The sequence below is a fragment of the Muscardinus avellanarius genome (genome assembly GCF_963383645.1).
Source record: "Muscardinus avellanarius genome assembly, chromosome: 2".
NCBI classification, from domain to species: Eukaryota; Metazoa; Chordata; class Mammalia; order Rodentia; family Gliridae; genus Muscardinus; species Muscardinus avellanarius.
In genome coordinates this window covers 192,185,378-192,204,461 of record NC_137787.1, presented here as the reverse complement: position 1 = coordinate 192,204,461, position 19,084 = coordinate 192,185,378, and the positions used below count along the sequence as shown (strand labels likewise).

Below are 19,084 nucleotides of genomic sequence, written 5' to 3'. Positions count from 1 at the left end.
GTAGCTCCTCCATTAATCAACCTCAGTCTTCTTCCTCTCCTATCCTTTCATTCTAGCTTTGCTGAGGTCTCTCCTCCATTATCCGGAGTCCCTCTGGTATCCCTAATACTCGCCAGTTTGGGCATGTAAGAGAAAATATAGCCCCTTCTCTTTCTGTGCTTGGCTGGTCTCACTTAACATAATGTTCTCGAGGTCTTTCCATCTTCTTACAAATGATACAATTTTGCACTTTGTTTTCCACTTTTATATAGTCTCCTAGGAGTCCCCAGGATCAGCCTGGTCACCTCTAGAAACCTTGGGCTTTGTAGTAGAAGCTTATTTACAGTTTCACCTCTGCTTACAATGGTCTTGACCAAGCTGTTAACTCCCATGAGACTGGAATTTTTCATGCATTCATCAGAAGAAAAGATGTTTTCTCTATTACACCTATTATAAACTAAATAAAATATCATTGCTAACAACGTATGTCCATGCAAAAAGTTAGATACTCTACTTCCTTTAAGACGAATTCAGGTGTTAATCAAATGGAAAATGCCACTGTGGATTCATGGTAATCAGCCCCTCAGCCTTGACAAATCTCTTATTACATTTTCTTACACTTATTTGCCACCCGTATCCCCAGGAGTCAATGCACAGTGGCTCCTCCTTCAATGGCTGCTGAATTGTGGAAGGTGGTAGTAATGGCCATAAAACAGGTGGCATACAGGACAAGATGTAGATAAGCTCAGACTTGTGAATATTTACAGGGCAAGCCAGCATCTCATCTCTCTTTTCAGGGGAAATTGGTGAAGAATTTAGGTACCCACTGTATTCATAAAAGAAAAATATTTTTTTAAAAATATCATATATATCAAAAACAACTTTAGATAATTGTGGGCAGAGACCAGTGGGATAGTGGAAGGGAATAGGGGAAGAAAAGTGGGGAGTAGAAAAGGAAAAACTGATGAAAGAAACAGTCCAAATCATGCTGTGCCCATGTATGATGGCATCACTGCCAATCTTGCTGTTATATACAGGGAGGGGTGGGTAGTGGGGGGACCAGAAGGGAAGCACACCAAGACCTGTGTGTGCATGTATGTTTATATCATTTGGAACCTCACTGTGTTATGTAATTACAATGCAGTAATAATTGTATTTTCCTAATAATTGTATTTTTTAAATATTAATTTGGAGAAGGTTCTATCCCAATTCTCTGTGGTATTTATACTTTCTGGGAAGGATAAAATTGGGAGTCCAACCTGAAACCTCTGTTGAAAATGGGAGATGTCTGTGACTGTTCTATTCAAAGAACTTAGGGGAGACCCCTAGGGAATATGTGTATTTCTTCTGTAATTAATCAGTCTTGCTCCGGCACAGACTGCCTTGGATTGGAGGCAGCCCTCGGGGTATAGACATATATCTCAAAAATTTCCTAATAATATGTATACTTTAAGAAACAAGCTGTTTTATCCCAGCTTTTCAATATTCTCTAAACTGCTTATGAAGAATATCAGATAATCTATTCTACTGGGTGAAACTAATTATGCTCTAATATTAAATTTCTCTCCTCCTTTTTAAATTTTCTATGTGTACATGCTTGTTATATACAATGGAATAATGGGCCACGCTAGATCTCCAGTACATAAACACACATGAAGGACTTGGTGTTTTTGATGATGAAGAAGATGGACGAGGTGGCGAATAAAACTCTTTCTCTTTCTCTTCTCAGACTGCAGTTTTGTACCTCACCCCCGAAGCTAACTCCAGCATGCTCAAAAGGAAGCAGAGCTCCAGGGTGGAAGCCCAACCAGTTACCGACTTCGGTCCTGATGAATCTCTGTCAGATAACGCTGACATTCTGTGGATTAATAAGCCAGTGAGTGTCTTTTTTGAAGTATGGAGAAGCACTTGAGGATAGAAGGGAAGCTGGATTCACAAATTCAGAACTCACGTAGCTTGGACTTTGAACTCTCTGAGCCGCAGTAGAATATGAATGGGTCTCAGAGTCTGGAAGTTGAGAACAATCTAAATGAAAGGCTGAGCTACCTCTGTGAGTTCCTGGCATAGGAAGGCAGGCCAGGTGGTCTGGTCCTCTCCCCTCCTCCAGTGACTGTCCTCAGAACCACACAGGGTAGAGAGAATTCTACATCCCAGCCTTATCCAAGATGAGTAACATACTCTTTTCTTCTTCCTTTTCTTTCTCTTCCTTCCTTCCTTTCCCCTTCCTTCCTTCCTTCCTTCCTTCCTTCCTTCCTTCCTTCCTTTCTTTCGTATTGAGGATTGCACCCAGGAACATTCTACCTCTGAGCTACACTCCCAGCCCTGTTTGATTTTTTTTATTTTTGACACAGGGGCTCACTAAGTGGCTAAGGTCTTGCTAACTTTCTGAAATGGGCCTCATACCTGTGGTCATCCTCATACCTGTGGCATGTACTGAGATTACAGGCATGCACCACCACATTCGGCTTAACTGAGTGTTCTCAACATGCATGACTCTGTAAAATAACAAGGACATGTTTGGGACTAAGGGGCTCCTTCCGAGTTGCCAATTGCAGTAGAAGTAAAGGCTAATGAGATAGTGGGTCGTGTCTCTGAAGAACATGGTCATCTTCTCTGCCTAATTAAGTGGATGAGAACTTGAGAGGAAGTGCCGGGGGGGGTGGTGTCAGGGATGGTGGGGCTCTAGGCAGCCCAGAGGCCAGGAGGAAGCACAGAGACCAAGGGGAAGCTGAGATGGCTTTCCTTCTGGCCATGGTGGCTCAGCTTCAACCTGGAATAGATGCCGAGGTAATGAAACAAACCAACCCTCGGCCTCTCCAGTGCTTGTCCTTCCTGTCACCATGGTGACAATGCTCTGCTTGGGCCTTCTTTCTCCATGTTTTCTCCAACCTGCTCTGCACACCATTTTCCTGGGCTCCTCACATTTCTCTCTAAAGTGCTATTCCTGCTCACCTTACACCTCTGCTTTACAATCACTGCGGTAGCCCAGTAACTTCACTGCAATGTGTGGGCCTGGCACTCACAGCTCTGTGGGCCGGCTCCACCCTGGCCCATCGCTGCCTCTTTCCTGGGTCTCTCCGGAGCCTCCTATGCCATGTCCAGCTTCCCCGGGCTCAGTGGCTTGTCCGCACTGCTGTCCCTGCTTCACGATGCCCCCAGCCCCACCAGGCCTCGTCCTGGCTCCTCTGAAGACTCGAATCCTCTTCATCCATCCAGCCCTCTGAGATGCATCCCCTCCCCATCCTGCTCTTTAGTTGCCCCTTTCTACCGCTGATCATATATTTGTGTGCAAATATAAATGCATATTTATGCAAATATAAATACACTCAGCCCTTCATATCCACAGGTTACATATCATAGATTCAACCAACCATGAACTGAAGATATTTTTAAAAATGGCATTTGTACTGAACATGTACAGACTTTTTCTTCTTTTCATTATAGAGCTAATGCAATATATATTTGCATACCATTTACATAATGTTAGGTATAATAAGTCATCTAGAGATGATGTAAGGTCTACCAGAGGATGTGCATAAGTTATATGCAAATATTCTACCATTTATAGGAGGTACTTGAATATCCTTGGACTTAATTATTTGCAAGGAGTTCTGGAGCCAATCCCCACAGGTACAGAGGAATGCCTGTATAATGTGTATGTGTTTTACATAGGATACTGCAAAATCGTTGTAAGTCAGACTGTATTGCTTCCATTTTTATATGCTCGGAGCCCAGCATTTATGAGACATAGTATCTCTTCCAATCACATTGAGAACACTAAATGAGATAAAGAATTAAGCTCTCACTAACACTTTCTTAGAATCTACCCTCTACAGAACTTTCTGAGACCCTTCTATAGAAGGTGGTGTTAGAGATATAGTCTCAGAGGCACTAACTGGAATTATTAGTGCTTAATTATAATTATTTCTTTAAATTCAATACAGATTTGTTGTGAAAGAACCCATCTTTTGAATCTGTTTTGGCAATTAGATTCTTTACATTGGAGGTCCAGATGGGGCTAAATTCACACACACTGATGTTTATTGAAGTGCTTCCAAATTGCATGGGGAGTACATCAAACTTTAAAATAATTTGACTCATCAATGACTTACGTGGTATGGAGTTATTGGCATTATGTCTTTATTCATAATTATTGGCATTATCAGGCAAATATTAGAATCTACTCATCCTACAATCATCTAATTCCCTTCAAAATTCCTATGCTCTTTTTTTTTCCATCTTAAGGGCTTGCTGGTTTTCGTAGCTGCAAAATTCATCTACTACCAAAATAAAACTTTTTTCTTTTTAGGTGTAGTATAACATTAATGAGACAGGACTGCGCATACGCATATATATATATATATATATATATTTCAAAATAATTAATTCTTAAACATGTAAATTATGTTTAAGAATTGTGTGGTAAATAATTTACCAGTACCATTACTTATGTGAGTTATGATATAGATATAGATACAATTAACTATTTTTAGCTGAGGCATTACTTTTCATAATAAAATATTGCTTGTGAATGATTGTATGTCATATACATGCATACATGTAAACAAGCACATTTATCATTTTAATTCTTCTACTTTGGGGTTATGGAAAAATCTGTGCTGTTAAGAATTGCACAGAAACTTAATTTTTAGAATTTAGAAAAGAGACTCTGAACTAAGTTTGTACATACCATGTCTTCCAAAATAAAGAGATAAGTCCACTTATCTTTTTATAAAGGTAGAGTGAGATAAAATTTTTAAAATATTATACATAGAAGATGGTTTTATATGATACAAATAGAAATAAAACCCTGCACATAGGATGTGTTATGTATCAATTCATCTTTAAAAAGCATTAATGATTTGCAGTGATAGGTCACTTTGCTAGATACTACACAATATAAACAGAATACAACAAATAGAATATGGCCCTTAATTCTAGCTGTTCAGTAGTTTAAAAAAAATGGGGGAAAGTAGCATCAAGTTGTTAGATGAGTAAACTGCTAACATAAACTTTATAGAGGCAGAATTTTCTTATACTATGGTCTTATGCCCTGGAAAGTGTCATAGGCCTTAGGGTAGGAGCCTGACCAGCTTTGCATCTGGAATTTGGCTCTTATTAATTCTTGACCACAGGAATGTCTCTTCGCCTTCTTGAATCTTAGTGGGTTCATGTGGAAAAGAAGCTGTGTTGAGAATTAAACACTATAAAAATGTGTGAACATATTTAACACCTTGTCTGCACTTAGCAGACATTAGTTTTCTTCATCCTTCACTCCATAGCGGTGGGCTGTTTTCATCTTAGCACTGTGTTTTCTGGAGACTCTGGTTCCTCACACCTGTTAAGGGGGCCCATTCACCGCGTCGCGTAACCACTCTGGACCTCGTTACAGTGGGTCCACTCCCTGCTGCGCATCTGCGCCATCATCAGCGTCATCTCAGTTTGCATGAACACCCCGATGACCTTCGAGCACTATCCTCCTCTTCAGTATGTGACCTTCACGCTGGATACCTTGCTGATGTTCCTCTACACGGCAGAGATGATAGCCAAAATGCACATCCGGGGTATTGTCAAGGTGAGTGTTTCTGCCTCCTTTAGACTAATAACCAAACTGCCTGGAACATCTTAATCAGCTTAATACTATTTTATATTACTTTCAGCAAAACAAGACAGGTTTTAATTTTGATCATCTTAAATTTTTTTAAAAAGGGCGCGACTCCAGAAATTGGTAGAAATATGTTGCATAGGAATAGTTTAAAAGTTGGTTACATTTTTTAAGACACAAAGTCTTGGAAGCTTTGGAAAGGAACTTGGTGGTTCAAATCCTGGCTTCATGAAGTCCAGCGTAAAGCTTACTGTGTCAAATAGGGATGGACCCACCACTTGTACAGTTGAGGACTTAAGAATCTTAATAATTGTGCCTCAGAGAGAAGACCCCTTGTTGATTTATGAACTGCAGGATAAATGTTAAGTGATAAAGTGAGACCATGATGATATTCAGGAGGATGTCATTAACCTGCTGTGTTTTGAAGATACACAAGAGGTCACAGAATGCAAAACAAGTCTAGGACAACAAAGAAAAAAATATGTAATTGGCACCACTGGGAGACAAAAAAAGAAAGAAATTTTAAATTAAAGGAAAACAAAGTAAAGGGATAAAATTTCTGTCACAGGATCTCGTTTCCTCCTATGCAACTAACCTTTATGGAGATGCTGTCTCTGGAGTACTTGAGGGTCTAGAGTCTACCATCTCAGGGCCAGGGGTAGAATGAATTGACAGCACTGGCATTGGGGATCGGCAAAGGATGGCGTTGTCTAAAAGCCAGACGCTCATTTACTGATTATGTCAGCATCTCAAGTTAGGGAATGTGGGGGTGAGGGTGGGAGTGGGGAGAGTATTTTGAGAATGTAGTAAGATAATAGAGCCAGGTGTGGTGGCACACACCTGTGATCCCAGTACTTGGGAGGCTGAGACCAGGGGATTGCAGGTTTGAGCCCAGCCTGGGCAACTTATCAAGGCCCTCTGAGCTTAGTGAGAACTTGTTTCAAAACAAAATAAATAAATAAAACATAGATAAATAAGTAAAAAAATGAAATAAATAAAATAAAATAAGACTGGGGGTGTAGCTCAGAGGCAGAATTCCCCTGGGTTCAGTCCTTAGTAACACTACACACACACACACACACACACACACACACACACACACACACACGATGCATGGCACATTATGAGTATTCAATTTTGCTGATTTCTTTTATTAGTAATTATTTGTGAGATATCCTTAAAAGGATAAACAGTAAATGGATTGCTCTGTTTATTTTTAACTTTTCATTATAAAATTTTTAAAAACTTAAATAAAAGTATATTATAATGGTAATGAATCCCAACATTAATAATGATAACTATGTGGCCAGTTCTCTTTCATATTAAAGCAAATCTGAGAAACTAAGTCATGTCTGAAATAACTTCCTATCCATTGCTGACTGATACTTTTAATTCTTTTTTAATATAACCACCATTATTGAATATAGCAAAATTGACGATAATTACTTTCTGTAGACTCACCCCAATTTATATTCCCATGTTGCCACAGATATTTCTTTTTACAGTCTCATTCTTTGAATCAGGTTCACACTATGTATTTGATTGTTATTTTTTTTAAGTTTTTAAATCTGTTCAGTCTGAGCCCTCCTATATTCTGCAAAATATTTTTCCATGTCATTGACCCTTTGGGAAAAATGAGTCTTCTATATATTGTAGAATATTCTGTATTCTAGATATGGCTGACTGCTTTCTGATAGTGTCATTTAATATAAAATCCATATTCTCTTAACTGTTTTGCTTTTTTTTTTTTTTTTACGGGTTTGGGGATGGAACCCAGGGGCATTTGACCTTTGAACTACACCCTCTGCCCTATTTTTTATTCTTTATTTTTGAAGCAGGGTCTCACTAAATCACGGAGGGCTTCACTAAGTAGCTGAGGCTGTCCGCGAACCACGATCCTCCAGTCTCAGCCACCCGAATGCTGGGATTACAAGCGTGCGCCACCAGGCCTGGCCCACTGTTTTGCATTTTGAACAGCAATGTATACAAGTATCATTTTTCCTATGTGGTCACCACAAATATGTTGGATTTCTATATATTCACCAATCTGATGAGTGGGCAATAGGAATTTAGTGTAATCTTAATTTGTATTTACCTTTTGAAAGTGAGGATGAGCATGGGGTTTTATGTTTCTAAGAGCCATTCTAGGTATTTTGTAATTTGAATTTTGTGCATTCTTTGTCTTAGGAGTACTGGCCCTTTTGCTATAGGTTGCAAATGTTTTTCTCCTTTTGCAGTTGTCTGGCTTTGTTTATGGTTGTGAATGCCAGGTACAATTTTTTCTATCCCAGATCATGGGCAAATCTGTTTTTGTGCCTCATAATTTCATAGTTCTATAGTTTTCCTCACATAAATTTTGCACATTTCCTGTCATATTTACGCTTTGGTGTTTTATCTTTTTACTATCTGTATGAGATTTTATCTTCATTTATGTATCCCAAATGAAGTTGAGGTGTGTTCCTTCTGTTCTGATTCTCTGCAGTGCTTTTAGCCTAAATGGATGTTGGAGTTTGTCGAATGCTTTTCCAGCAACTATTAAAATGATCATGTGACTTTTGTCTTTGGTTTTGTTTATGTGATGAATTGCATGAATTGTTTTTCATATGTTGAACCAGCTTTGCATCCCTTCCTGGGATGAACCCTACTTGGTCACGGTGTAGGATTTTCTCGATGTGGTTTTGAATGTATGTTGCTAGTATTTTGTTTTGTAGTTTTGCATTCAAGTTCATCAGTGATATAGGCCTGTAGTTTTCTTTCCCTGAACTGTCTTTATTTGGTTTTAGTATTATTATGATGTTGGCTTCCTAGAATGCATTTGGGAGAGTCCCATTTCTTTGTATTTTATGAAATTAATTGAGGAATATTGGGATTAGCTTTTCTGTAAAGGTTTTATAAAATTCACTTGCAAAACCATCTGGTCCTGGGCTTTTGTTTGATGGTAGGCTCTTTATTTACTTTACTTCAATCTTTTTTATTGCTACTGGTCATTTTAAATTTTCTATATCATCTTTACTCAATTTAGGAAGGTTGTATTTATGTATGTAGACATTTGTCAATTTTAGATTTTCCATTTGTTAGACTATAGTTTTTCAAAGGTGTTTTTGATAATTCTCTGGATTTCACACTGCCAGGGGTAGTATCTCCTTTTTCATTTCTTTTTTTGTAACTTGGATCAATCTTCTCTTCCTTTTGTTAAGGTTGGCTAGTAGTTGATGTTTATTTTTTTTTTTTTTGGAAAAACCAGCTATATTGGTTTTGTTGATTTTCTATAGATGATTTCTATATATTAGTATTATGCCCTTCACCTATACTAAATTCTCGCAATATTTATAGCAGTCCTATGAATTCTGTTGATATTGTCTATATCATTATATCATATGCAAATAAAGACAGGCTTGTCTTTCTTTTCAATTCATATACTCCCTAATTGCTTTCATATATTTAATTGGATAGGCTAATACAGCTGATAATACTTAAAGTAGTTAGAGGCATAATCATTCTTGTTTAGTTCCTGGTTTACTTAAAGCAACTCTAATGTTTCCTTATTAAGTAATTTGAAGAATTTGAATTTGAAATATTTTATCTGGTAAAAGGAATAGGTAATAATTCCAATTGTTGAGAGCTGTATCATGAATCGCTTTTGAATTTTGTCAAAAGATTATTTTTCCCTTTCTAGTAGAATATATTTCCTGATAGTGTACCATTTTTACATTTTATACCACAAAACAACAAAGCAGCATATTTAAGAATGTGTCTACTAAGAATATGTTTTCTCTTCTAAATGATATGATCTTTTTTTCTGAGTACTGAAAGACTTTCCCCTCATTGTTAAAGTCAGTGGTTCTATGAAAATGCACCTTTTAACTGACTGCTCGGGACATAGTGTATGAGATACATCATGTGGATATATATTTCATTCCATTCCGTGTTGTTCTTTGGGATTTTATACTTCAATCATACCAAGACCTGTGCTTCCATCTTCTGTTCCCATCAGTTTTTAAAAATGTGACTCCACTCATTTTTGTCTTTCTGTTTCTCTTATTCTTTATACCATGCTGTCTCTTCACCCTGTGCCCCTTCTGGCTTAACCCTCAATTTAAAAAAAATTTTTTTAGTTATTTCCTGAACATTCTTCTATCTTGTATTCAGTTCTCTATTATTTAAACATCATTTTTGCACTTTCTAATTTCTAGATTCTTGGTACTTTGATAACTTACATTTTCTTATTTTTTGTCATTTTGTTCTACTATAATTTTCATCTGCTTTGTGTATTTAATTTTGTGTTTATATGTTTATGCATTATTGGAATCATTTTAATCGATAATATATCTGTAAGGTTTGCTCATAATCCTGTTTTCTTATTCTTTTCATCACTGCTCATATGAAGTGGGAGTGTCTTCTGCCTTATGATCAGAGGGGCCTGCATATAAGATCAGGGAGGGAGGTCCCTCCTCTGTCCTTACCTGGACCAATCAAAATTCAGCTTCTCTGTTACCTACCATGACAGTTCTGAGCTGTGCCTCCTCTGCACTGCCGGCCCTCTTCTTTACTCCTCTTCATCCTTTGGCCCCGCTGCCCACCCAATTTGGATTCTATTCCAGGGCATGTTCTGTGACATAGGTCTCTAGGAACCTGGAAAAGAATTGTTGTGGGCAGGCGTAAGATGGGAAGTTCCATGACTTCTCATGTTCCTGCAGGCCTTCTTGGACATTTGTTGTTTGATTCTGCTTTGCGCTCATCTGTAGTCTGCGGCCAGCTAAGGTCCAGTTCTACAAATACTGTTACTGGTTCCCAGGTTCCTGTTCTGAGTTTTCTATTTAGCAACCCAAAGTATCTATTAGTAATTTTTTTTAATTTCTATTGGTACGCTGGAGTCACACATCTTAACGGAGTACAAGATGGTGGAGGTATACATGCATACATCACCCAGTTAGTCCTTAGGCTGGTTCATGGGAGGGATAAACACCCTCCATGCCCTCCATAAAGGAATTTCAGGATTATTCCAGGTTGTCAAAGTCCTCCACAAAGTTCCTATACAGCTTTTCTAAGAAAGTAGATTCAGATAAGCAAAGGTTCAGAAAATTTGTAGCTCTCTCCGGAGCCCAACTTAGAGAAAAGTTTGTCTTGAGAGTGCTAAAGTGTCTGTTATGCAATTGTTCTTGACTCCCCTGGGCATTGCTTTGCTCTATTTTGTATTCTTTGATCTACGGGAGGGCCCTGGCTGACCCTGGCCCTTGGGTGTTTTGGACATCCAGGCACTGGCAATCTTGTTATCAAAACAACGAGTATTCTGGGTGGAGATTTTAGTGCTTGAAACCACGCTGTGTTAATGTCTCTGAGGTCTCATCCTGAACTATATATGTGTATATATATACATATATATGGCATATATATACATATATATATGTATATATATATATATATATATATATATGGCATTTTCCTAGAATAAAACAACTTTTGTTTCTTAGCTACTTATTAGATACATGGGGTTCACATCACACAAATGACAATAGAGACCCCACTAATTGTCACAGTATAACAATAAAAAAGGAAGAGGACAAGAAACATGAAATATGTATGTATTCCAAGTGAACAGAACACTGAGTGAAGTATTAATAACTTCAATATCAGGAGTTGAAAGCAGCAGCTTAAAAAGAAAAACTTGGTTTATGATCATATTATCTTCAAAGTGCTATGAATTTGCCATTTCTAGTTTTAAAGTCCCATCAACATCTGAATAGTACATTAAATTTTAAAAATTTCAATCTGTAAGAATTTTAAATTAACATCAGATATGGCTTTTGTGTCTTTAAATAAAGAATAATTGAATTAAACACAAGTGTGATAAAGATTATAGTAATATTGCATTTTTAACATGATCTTGAAGTAGTCAGCACAACTTTAATGTTTCCAGCTGGTATTAAATGTTTAGGTATAGATGAAACTTTAACTAAATGTGGTTGAATTTAAGGTCTGTTTATCCTAACCCAAGCTCTAAAAGTATGGCTTTCTGATCATTTTTGGCAAAGTGAGCGGTGCTGATTATCTTTTCAACCCGATTCCTCATTTTATTATTTTTCTCTTTTCAAACATGCATATCAGAGAAGGCAGGTCTCAGGGAATAAACTGAGCTTGACATTACATTCTTATAGTTAAAGGTTTAGCTTTTAATCAGACTGAGCTTTTGCAAAGTGTCATGTTACATTAAATTTATGTTGTTGATCTAAATTTTACTGCTCTCTGGTTTTCTGTTTGCTTTTAGAGTTACATGAGCTCTATGGGCATCTTGTAAGTATTTAAGTTAGACTATAAATGAGAGCACCTGAGTCCAGAGACAGGCTCTGTGGTACGTTTAGGGAACGTCATATACTGTTCCGATGTGAGTACTGTGGCCCCTCACCAATTAACTCCTTGAGAACATCTATAACTTTGATTGAGCACCTGCACCTGCTAAGGAACTTCAATTTCCATACTTGTTCAACTGTAACTCATTTACCAACAGAACTGCCATGATCTCGCCCTCATTTTTTAATCTCTTCACCACAATAATTTGCAAATATGTGCTGTTCGACCACTTGAAGGACTTAAGCTTGAGTTGTTCATACATGTATGAAGACATTATAAATGTTTGTGTTCATTTTAATCATTGGGTTAGACTTTTATTAATAAGTTTTTATATTGCTGGAAACAAAGCTGTATGAATGTTTAATATACACTGATTTGTACCTAAAATATTCTCAAGGAATAGTCAGGCTTAGGTGATAAGTGAATAAGAATGTTTTGTATGTGTTTTGTGTGAATGAGGATTGGGAGTTGAGGTACATATGTACCAGTTCTAGTTCCGGAAGAGTGTTTTCTGTGCCTGAAACTTTATTAGTCAATCATGAAATCTTTTTTTTTTTTTTTTTTTTTTTTTTTGCGGGTCTGGGGATGGAACCCAGGGGCATTTGATCTCCGAGCTACACCCCCTGCCCTATTTTTTATTCTTTATTTTGAAACCGGGTCTCACTGAGTTGCAGAGGGCCTCACTAAGTAGCTGAGGCTGTCCGCGAACCGTGATCCTCCAGGTCTCAGCCTCCCGAATGCTGGGATTACAAGCGTGCGCCACCATGCCCGGCTATGAAATCTTTATAGAAGAAAACCAGTATATTGTTTCCCATCTATCATATGTAGCTCTTTAAAATTATGTCTAGCCTGTTAGGTGTTATGGTACACTTAAAATTTACAATTAATGCTTAAGGTAATGTTATCCAATAATATCTAGTTTATGAAATTAAATACAAGAAACAAACCCAGAAATATAATTTTTCAAAGAAAAATTACTAACACTGTAGTTTCTCAGTATTAGCAACGAATTTCATCAACCTAGTGTGACATATATATTCAAATATGTATAGATAAAAAAATATTTCAGATACTTAAAATTTCATGGGCATGGTGAGGCACACTTGTAATTCCAGTACTTGGGGGCTGTGAAAGGAGGATTGCAGATTCGAAGCCAGCCCCAGAAGCTTAGTGAGGCTTTCAGCAACTTAGTGAGACCCTGTTTCTAAATAAAATATGAAATAGATCTGGGGGGGTCTAGCCTGGAGGCAGAAGGCCCCTGGGTTCCCTCCCCAGTACCACAAATTTTTTTCAAGATATTTAAGACATAAGTATGTTGAGAGCATGAGTTATATTCTAAACCCAAGCACAAATATTCAGGTTTTCCTTTAATCATTCATCTGCCATATATGTAGCACTAAAAGTTAGCTTGTCACTTTAAGTCATAAGGGAAAAGAAGTAGAGCCACACAGAGCCCTGTCCTCAGAAGCCTGCCTGCCTTGATGAACGGGTTTGGCAACACATGCTGGCACTTCTCCTGTGCCATATCCAATATATTCTTGAAAGCATGTTGAATGGCATATTTTCTGATAACAAGCACCTATAGCCTACTAGTTTACGTGGGAAAATGAAAAATGTATTGGGGTGACTCCCACAGTCTTACACAGTGCAGTGGCAGATTTCTACATAATTGAAGGCATTTAAAACACCCATGGCTCAATTATTTGTACTAATTGAGCTCAGCATTCGATGTTTCCTATGACCCCCCAAACTGGAATAAGATGCAATAAGATGAGATGTGAAAACACAGTTGACCATTCTCACTGAACTGCTGATTCCATCAATGGTTCTTTTCACAGGTTCATGGGTCCTTAAGGAAAAAATAAAAGTTGCTAGATGTGGTAACCCACACCTGAAATCCCAGTACTTGGGAGACTAAGACAGTAGAATTGTAGGTTCAAAGCCAGCATCAGCAATTTTGCAAAACACTCAGCAACTTAGGAAGAACTTGTTACAAAATTAAAAAAAAAATTAAAAGGCTGGCAGTGTAGCTCAGAGGTAGAATGCCCAGGGTTCAGTCCCTAATACCCAAACAAAAACATCTGAAATATAAAATGCTGCTAATTTCGCTTTAACTGTAAGCTGTAGGGTTATAACTGGTACATCACCTACAACATGCATCTTGAGCTCAGAAATTTTAAATCGTGTGAGGGACATGTATGTCTTAGAATTAATGATGAAATATGGTAAAATGGACCTGGGTTGGCAAACAAGTCCTGTGTGCCATGAAAGGCTCACCTTCATGGGAAAAAATAGAAGAGAGAAAGGGAGTGATACATAAATATTAAATAGTAAAGTAGTTACACAGGGCCAGCATGTGACTTAGTCTCCAAAGAGAACAGAGATATACCCGCATTGCCCACGGTACAGTTGGCAGGAGCAAGGAGTCACTTAAACGTCTCCACTGGGCTCATATCCAGATTCATTGCAGTGGTTCTAGTTTCAGAGTGATTTGGGGCCAAATATTTTTGCAAATATAAATAGCAAGTTTGGGTACAGGGAGACTTCAGAGAGTGAGAGACAGACCATCAGTGTTTTGTGGAAGTGTTTGAATCTGTTAAAGCCAAGGAGAGGCAAGAATGGGGGAAAAGCCTGATGCCTCTGTTTTGGGTGTTCGGGAAATCTTGAAAGAAAGAAAAATGAGTAGCTGTGACTTGAAGAATGAGCACGTGTGGTGTCTGGCTGCAATGTCAGGGTGTCACATAGCGGGTTGGGAGTCTGGGGTTTCACAGAGAGCAAAGGAAGCCCTATAGGTGAAAGTGTGTGGGGCAGCCTGGTACTCTGGAGAACGAAATGGCAGATGGGCCATGTTCAGGGAGCAGCTGGACAGGATTTGTGAAGGAGGCCCAGATGCCTCTTGTAGGGTCCCTCTAGCTCATTGACTTCTGACTTCATTCTGTGTTCAGTAAAGGTGTGTGTGTGGGGTGGGTGTTAATCCCTCTGTGACACTAGCTGGAGTGTCCCAGGCACTTCTTGAGAGCAGAATGGGAGAGTGGAAGCAGAAAGTCTTTCTGGCAAGACCTCTCTCTCTTTTTTTTTTTTAAAGGTTACAACATTTACAGGGAAATGGATGTAAGTGGAGAACATTATGCTAAGTGAAATTAGTTCCAAAAAGCAAGGAATCGCCTGCTCTCCCTAATATGTGGAAGCTAGGGAGAAAAAGTGTCATAGGAGGAACTCTAGACTAAGGAGGAGAAACCAAAGAGGAGAAAATAAGGAGGCCTGACTGGGGAGAGGGAAATTCTCTAATGTACATGATGTACTCACAAACATCACTAAGCCAAACATTCGAAGGATGAGGTGGGGGGAAAGAGAGTGGGTGGGAGCTGGAGAAAGGCTACATGGGTGATGTGTGCATGTATGCCTCTACCATCTTGTACCCTGTTAAGATGTGTGAATACAATGTGCCAATAAAGTTAATTAATTAATTAATTAAAAAGTTAAAAGTGTTTTTAGAAAATTATGTTTGTTTTAAGCATTTCTCATCTTTTCTTTATTTGCCTGGCTTAGAATATCTGCCAATTAATTCCTCTTCCCCAACAATTTGTTTAGGATCGCCTCCCCACTGATTTTCCTTTCCAGGAGCTTGCTGGTTCACCAAATCCCTACAGGAAAATATAAATCATTTAGATGATGTATACGTGTGTTGTGACGGAGCAGCCTGTGTTGTGAGGGCTGAGAATTCTTTAAACAATTCTCAGTTGTCCGTTTTTCTTTTGGCAATAGACCTAGGTAAAAATAACACGCATCTTTTGAGCACCACTGAAGTGATAAATAATAATGCCGAGATACAGTGACAGATGGATCCTAGGAACTTAGGACAATAAATCACGCGCTTGCGAAGCTATGCCCGAGTATGCCATTTTATGACTACAGAATATATCCCTGCAAATGAGTTTGGGTTGTCTGCTTGTTAAATACTGGCAAGGCACATTAAGGTACTCTTTCTTGTACCAGATAATTGATTGGTAGTCTCAAATTGTATATCTTTATAAAAATCAACAGTTTTCCAATAATTCTTCTCAGTTACCAGCGTGTTGCTGCTTTCTGGCCCTAGCCCAACCCCTCTGCCTTCTATTTCTTATTGATGCAACAAATAAATTAAAACCTCCTTTCTATAGCTGAGGTGTTACGATGTCTTGAGCACCACTAAGCATCCACATCTGTTTGGTTCTGGTTACAGATTTTGGAATCAAGGCAAAGGGACAATTTATTATTCGTATTATAACTAAGGCATCAAGGCAGCAAAATTTTAAAGGATAGGGACACACATATAAATTGAACTATAACAACATTTTATTATGGTAAATCATTGTAAAATAAAAATAGAAAGTGACATATTTACTAAATATTATCAGACATGATATATAATCCAATATTATACTTCAAATGTCAGCTCTCCAAATCTATATTCTCTTTATTAATACGCTTTATGCTTATGAAGCCTTACCTATTATTGATAATAAGTAACTTTCTAATAATTTAAATTCCTACAACTCAGTTTTATTTATGATTTCATTGAACTGTACAAATTACATAATCTTGAACTTTGACCCTATTCTCATGTGAGTGGCTTATTCAAACTCTCTGTATCCAGGAATTATCCAAAAGTTATTTCCTAATCTCATCTGTGTTGTTTCATAATTGTTTAGAAGGAGTCTAAGCTCCATAATATTAACTTTAAAGGTATCACATCTTTCTCTCTTTGCAAAAAAAAGAATAATTTCTGCCAGGCGTGGTGGCGCACGCTTGTAATCCCCACGCTTGGGAGGCTGAGACAAGAGGATTGCGCAGGTTCAAAACCAGCCTCAGCTACTTAGTGAGGCTTTCAGCAACTTAGTGAGACCCTGTTTCCAAATAAAATATGAAATGGGTCTGGGAATATAGCCCGGAAGTAGAAAGCAGTAGGGATTACTAAGGATTATTCTGTGAATAATACAACATGAACATTACTTATATGCATAGCCAGTGGTCCAGTACAGCGTGATGTATGAGTTGAAAGGGCAGTCCGCAGATGCTGTGGTTGGATCAGAACTCGGAGGGAAAAGTTGGGCCAGAATATTTTAGGAAAAAGAACAGCATGAAAAACAATCAGAAAAAAAGAAAATGGTAAAAGACAATGGGGAAACACTAGTCTTTATGTCATGAGTTTCTGTAACACTGCTTAGTAAAACTTTAAATATAAATTTAAAAGACACTTGGAAGCATAAGGCAAAAATATTAAAATTATTCCTGGTGGATTATTTCCATATTTTACTAGGAAAGCAGAAAGAGACCAGTTCAAACAATATAACTAAAATTACTCATTAACTCAAAAATAGGTTTCTCATATAATAGAAGTTATATTAAGCCAGTTTTCATGATATGAGATCATTTGAAATTAAAATATATTGTTTATGCTTTTGTGCCCATCACCAGTATGTTGAAACAGATTTGAAATGATCCATCCTCTTATATAATTAAGAGTATGTGGTAGATTAGCTTTACAATATCAGTTTTCTTAGCAAACAAATGTATATAGTACACGAGGAACAAAAGATTATCCAGTCTTATCTTGATTACTGCATTCTGGATTCATGAGACCCAAATTTTAAAGTTTGATACTTTTTTTGCCAACCTAACAAATGACGTTTTATTTTTGAAAATCTATTTTTAAAGTTTACCACAGTGGACCTCAGTCAAAAAACATGTAAGACTATTTTGTGAAAAGTAGGTTCCTCTTTACAGCGAGTTCCTGGCCACTCAGTTCTCTTCTTAGGGAAATGTCAGGTTTACCCTCACTTGAAACATTTTAAATATTTACCTGTAGAATGAGAAGTTCTTGTCCTGTATCTACTGAATTTAACTCATTACTAAAGCAAATTATGAGCAGTAAAAAAGGCTTGTTGTAGTAATACTGCAAATAACGTATGTATTCATTTTTATTGGTGCACTGTAGTCTCACATGAAAGTGTGGGTCATGTTGACAATGGCATATATTCACATAGTATTTGATGCTCCCCCCAGCCAGGCTTCCTCATTTCCCCTTGCCAATAATGAGTGTTCAGGTTAAAATATTATATGAAAATCATATATTCATATGTAGTTTTTCCATTAGTGAACCTCAGCCATTTTTTCTCCTCTACCCTTCTTTCCTGACTTTGCTAAGGTTTCCCCTTCATTATCTGGAGTCCTTCTGGTATCCTTAATACTCCCTAGCTTGAGTATATTAGAGAAAACTTATGTCCCTTCTATTTCTGTGCTTTGTTAAACTCGCTTGGTCATTTTGATTATTACATGGTGTGGGGAAATCCTTCTTTGATCTTGTCTTAACCGTCTTCTGCATGTCTCCTGTGCATGGATGTCTAAATATTTTTATGTTTGGAAAATTCTCTGAAATGATTTCTGTGAAGAGATTACAGATCCTCTTGGTCTGTGCCTCTATCCCTCCTTCAGTGTCTCTTATCTGTAAGGTAGGGCATTTCACATTGTCCCGTGGATGTGGGATGGTTAGGTGCTGTTGTACTGTCTTCTGTATACTGTTGACTGTGCTTCTGGTTTTTAATGAACTATCTTTTAACTGTGATATTCTGTTTTCCATCTAATTGTCCAGAATTTCTTTCCATTGCTGTCTTCATTTTATTTATTGACTCTTTCATTTTATTCCAGGCTTCTTTCTGATTCTTTCCTACCATCTCAATTTTCTCATTCATTTCCTATGTAAGAATATGACGAAAGACCTACACTTACAATGAGGCTTTTCATCATATTGAAGACCAGGATTCAGAATTCTCCATCTTGCATCAATTGTAGGTCAGGATTCATGATTTCCCTTATTTCCTCACTGTTCCTTATTCTCATATTTTCACAATTCTCTAGTTTGTGTTTCTGTTGTCTTGGCACCTTCTTTCTCTTTGTGTGTGTCGCTGTTGATAGGTGCTGTTCTGTTCCTAGTTGGGAGAGATGGTTCCAGCTGCCACTCACCCTTGATATTAGCCCTGAGGACTGTGTCTACATCACTCCACTGTTCTACTTGTAGATCATCAATACTGAGTTGCTCTTGGGTTCCTTCCGCTTGTTGCTATGATGACACTCATGGGTTTCAGGTGTGAAGGTCAGGCACTCTGTCTGCCA

General features: G+C 37.8%; 1 protein-coding gene across 1 annotated transcript in view; it reads left to right on the top strand.

Moving 5' to 3' along the window:
- Positions 1-1,747: 1,747 nt before the first annotated feature.
- NALCN (sodium leak channel, non-selective) overlaps positions 1,748-19,084 on the top strand; it is a gene marked incomplete at both ends in the record, with an annotated part of 325,849 nt that continues 308,512 nt past the window's right edge. Inside the window, 2 exon segments of the mRNA XM_080690305.1 lie at positions 1,748-1,855; positions 5,372-5,554. Coding sequence (XP_080546431.1) covers positions 1,748-1,855; positions 5,372-5,554 — 291 coding nt within the window.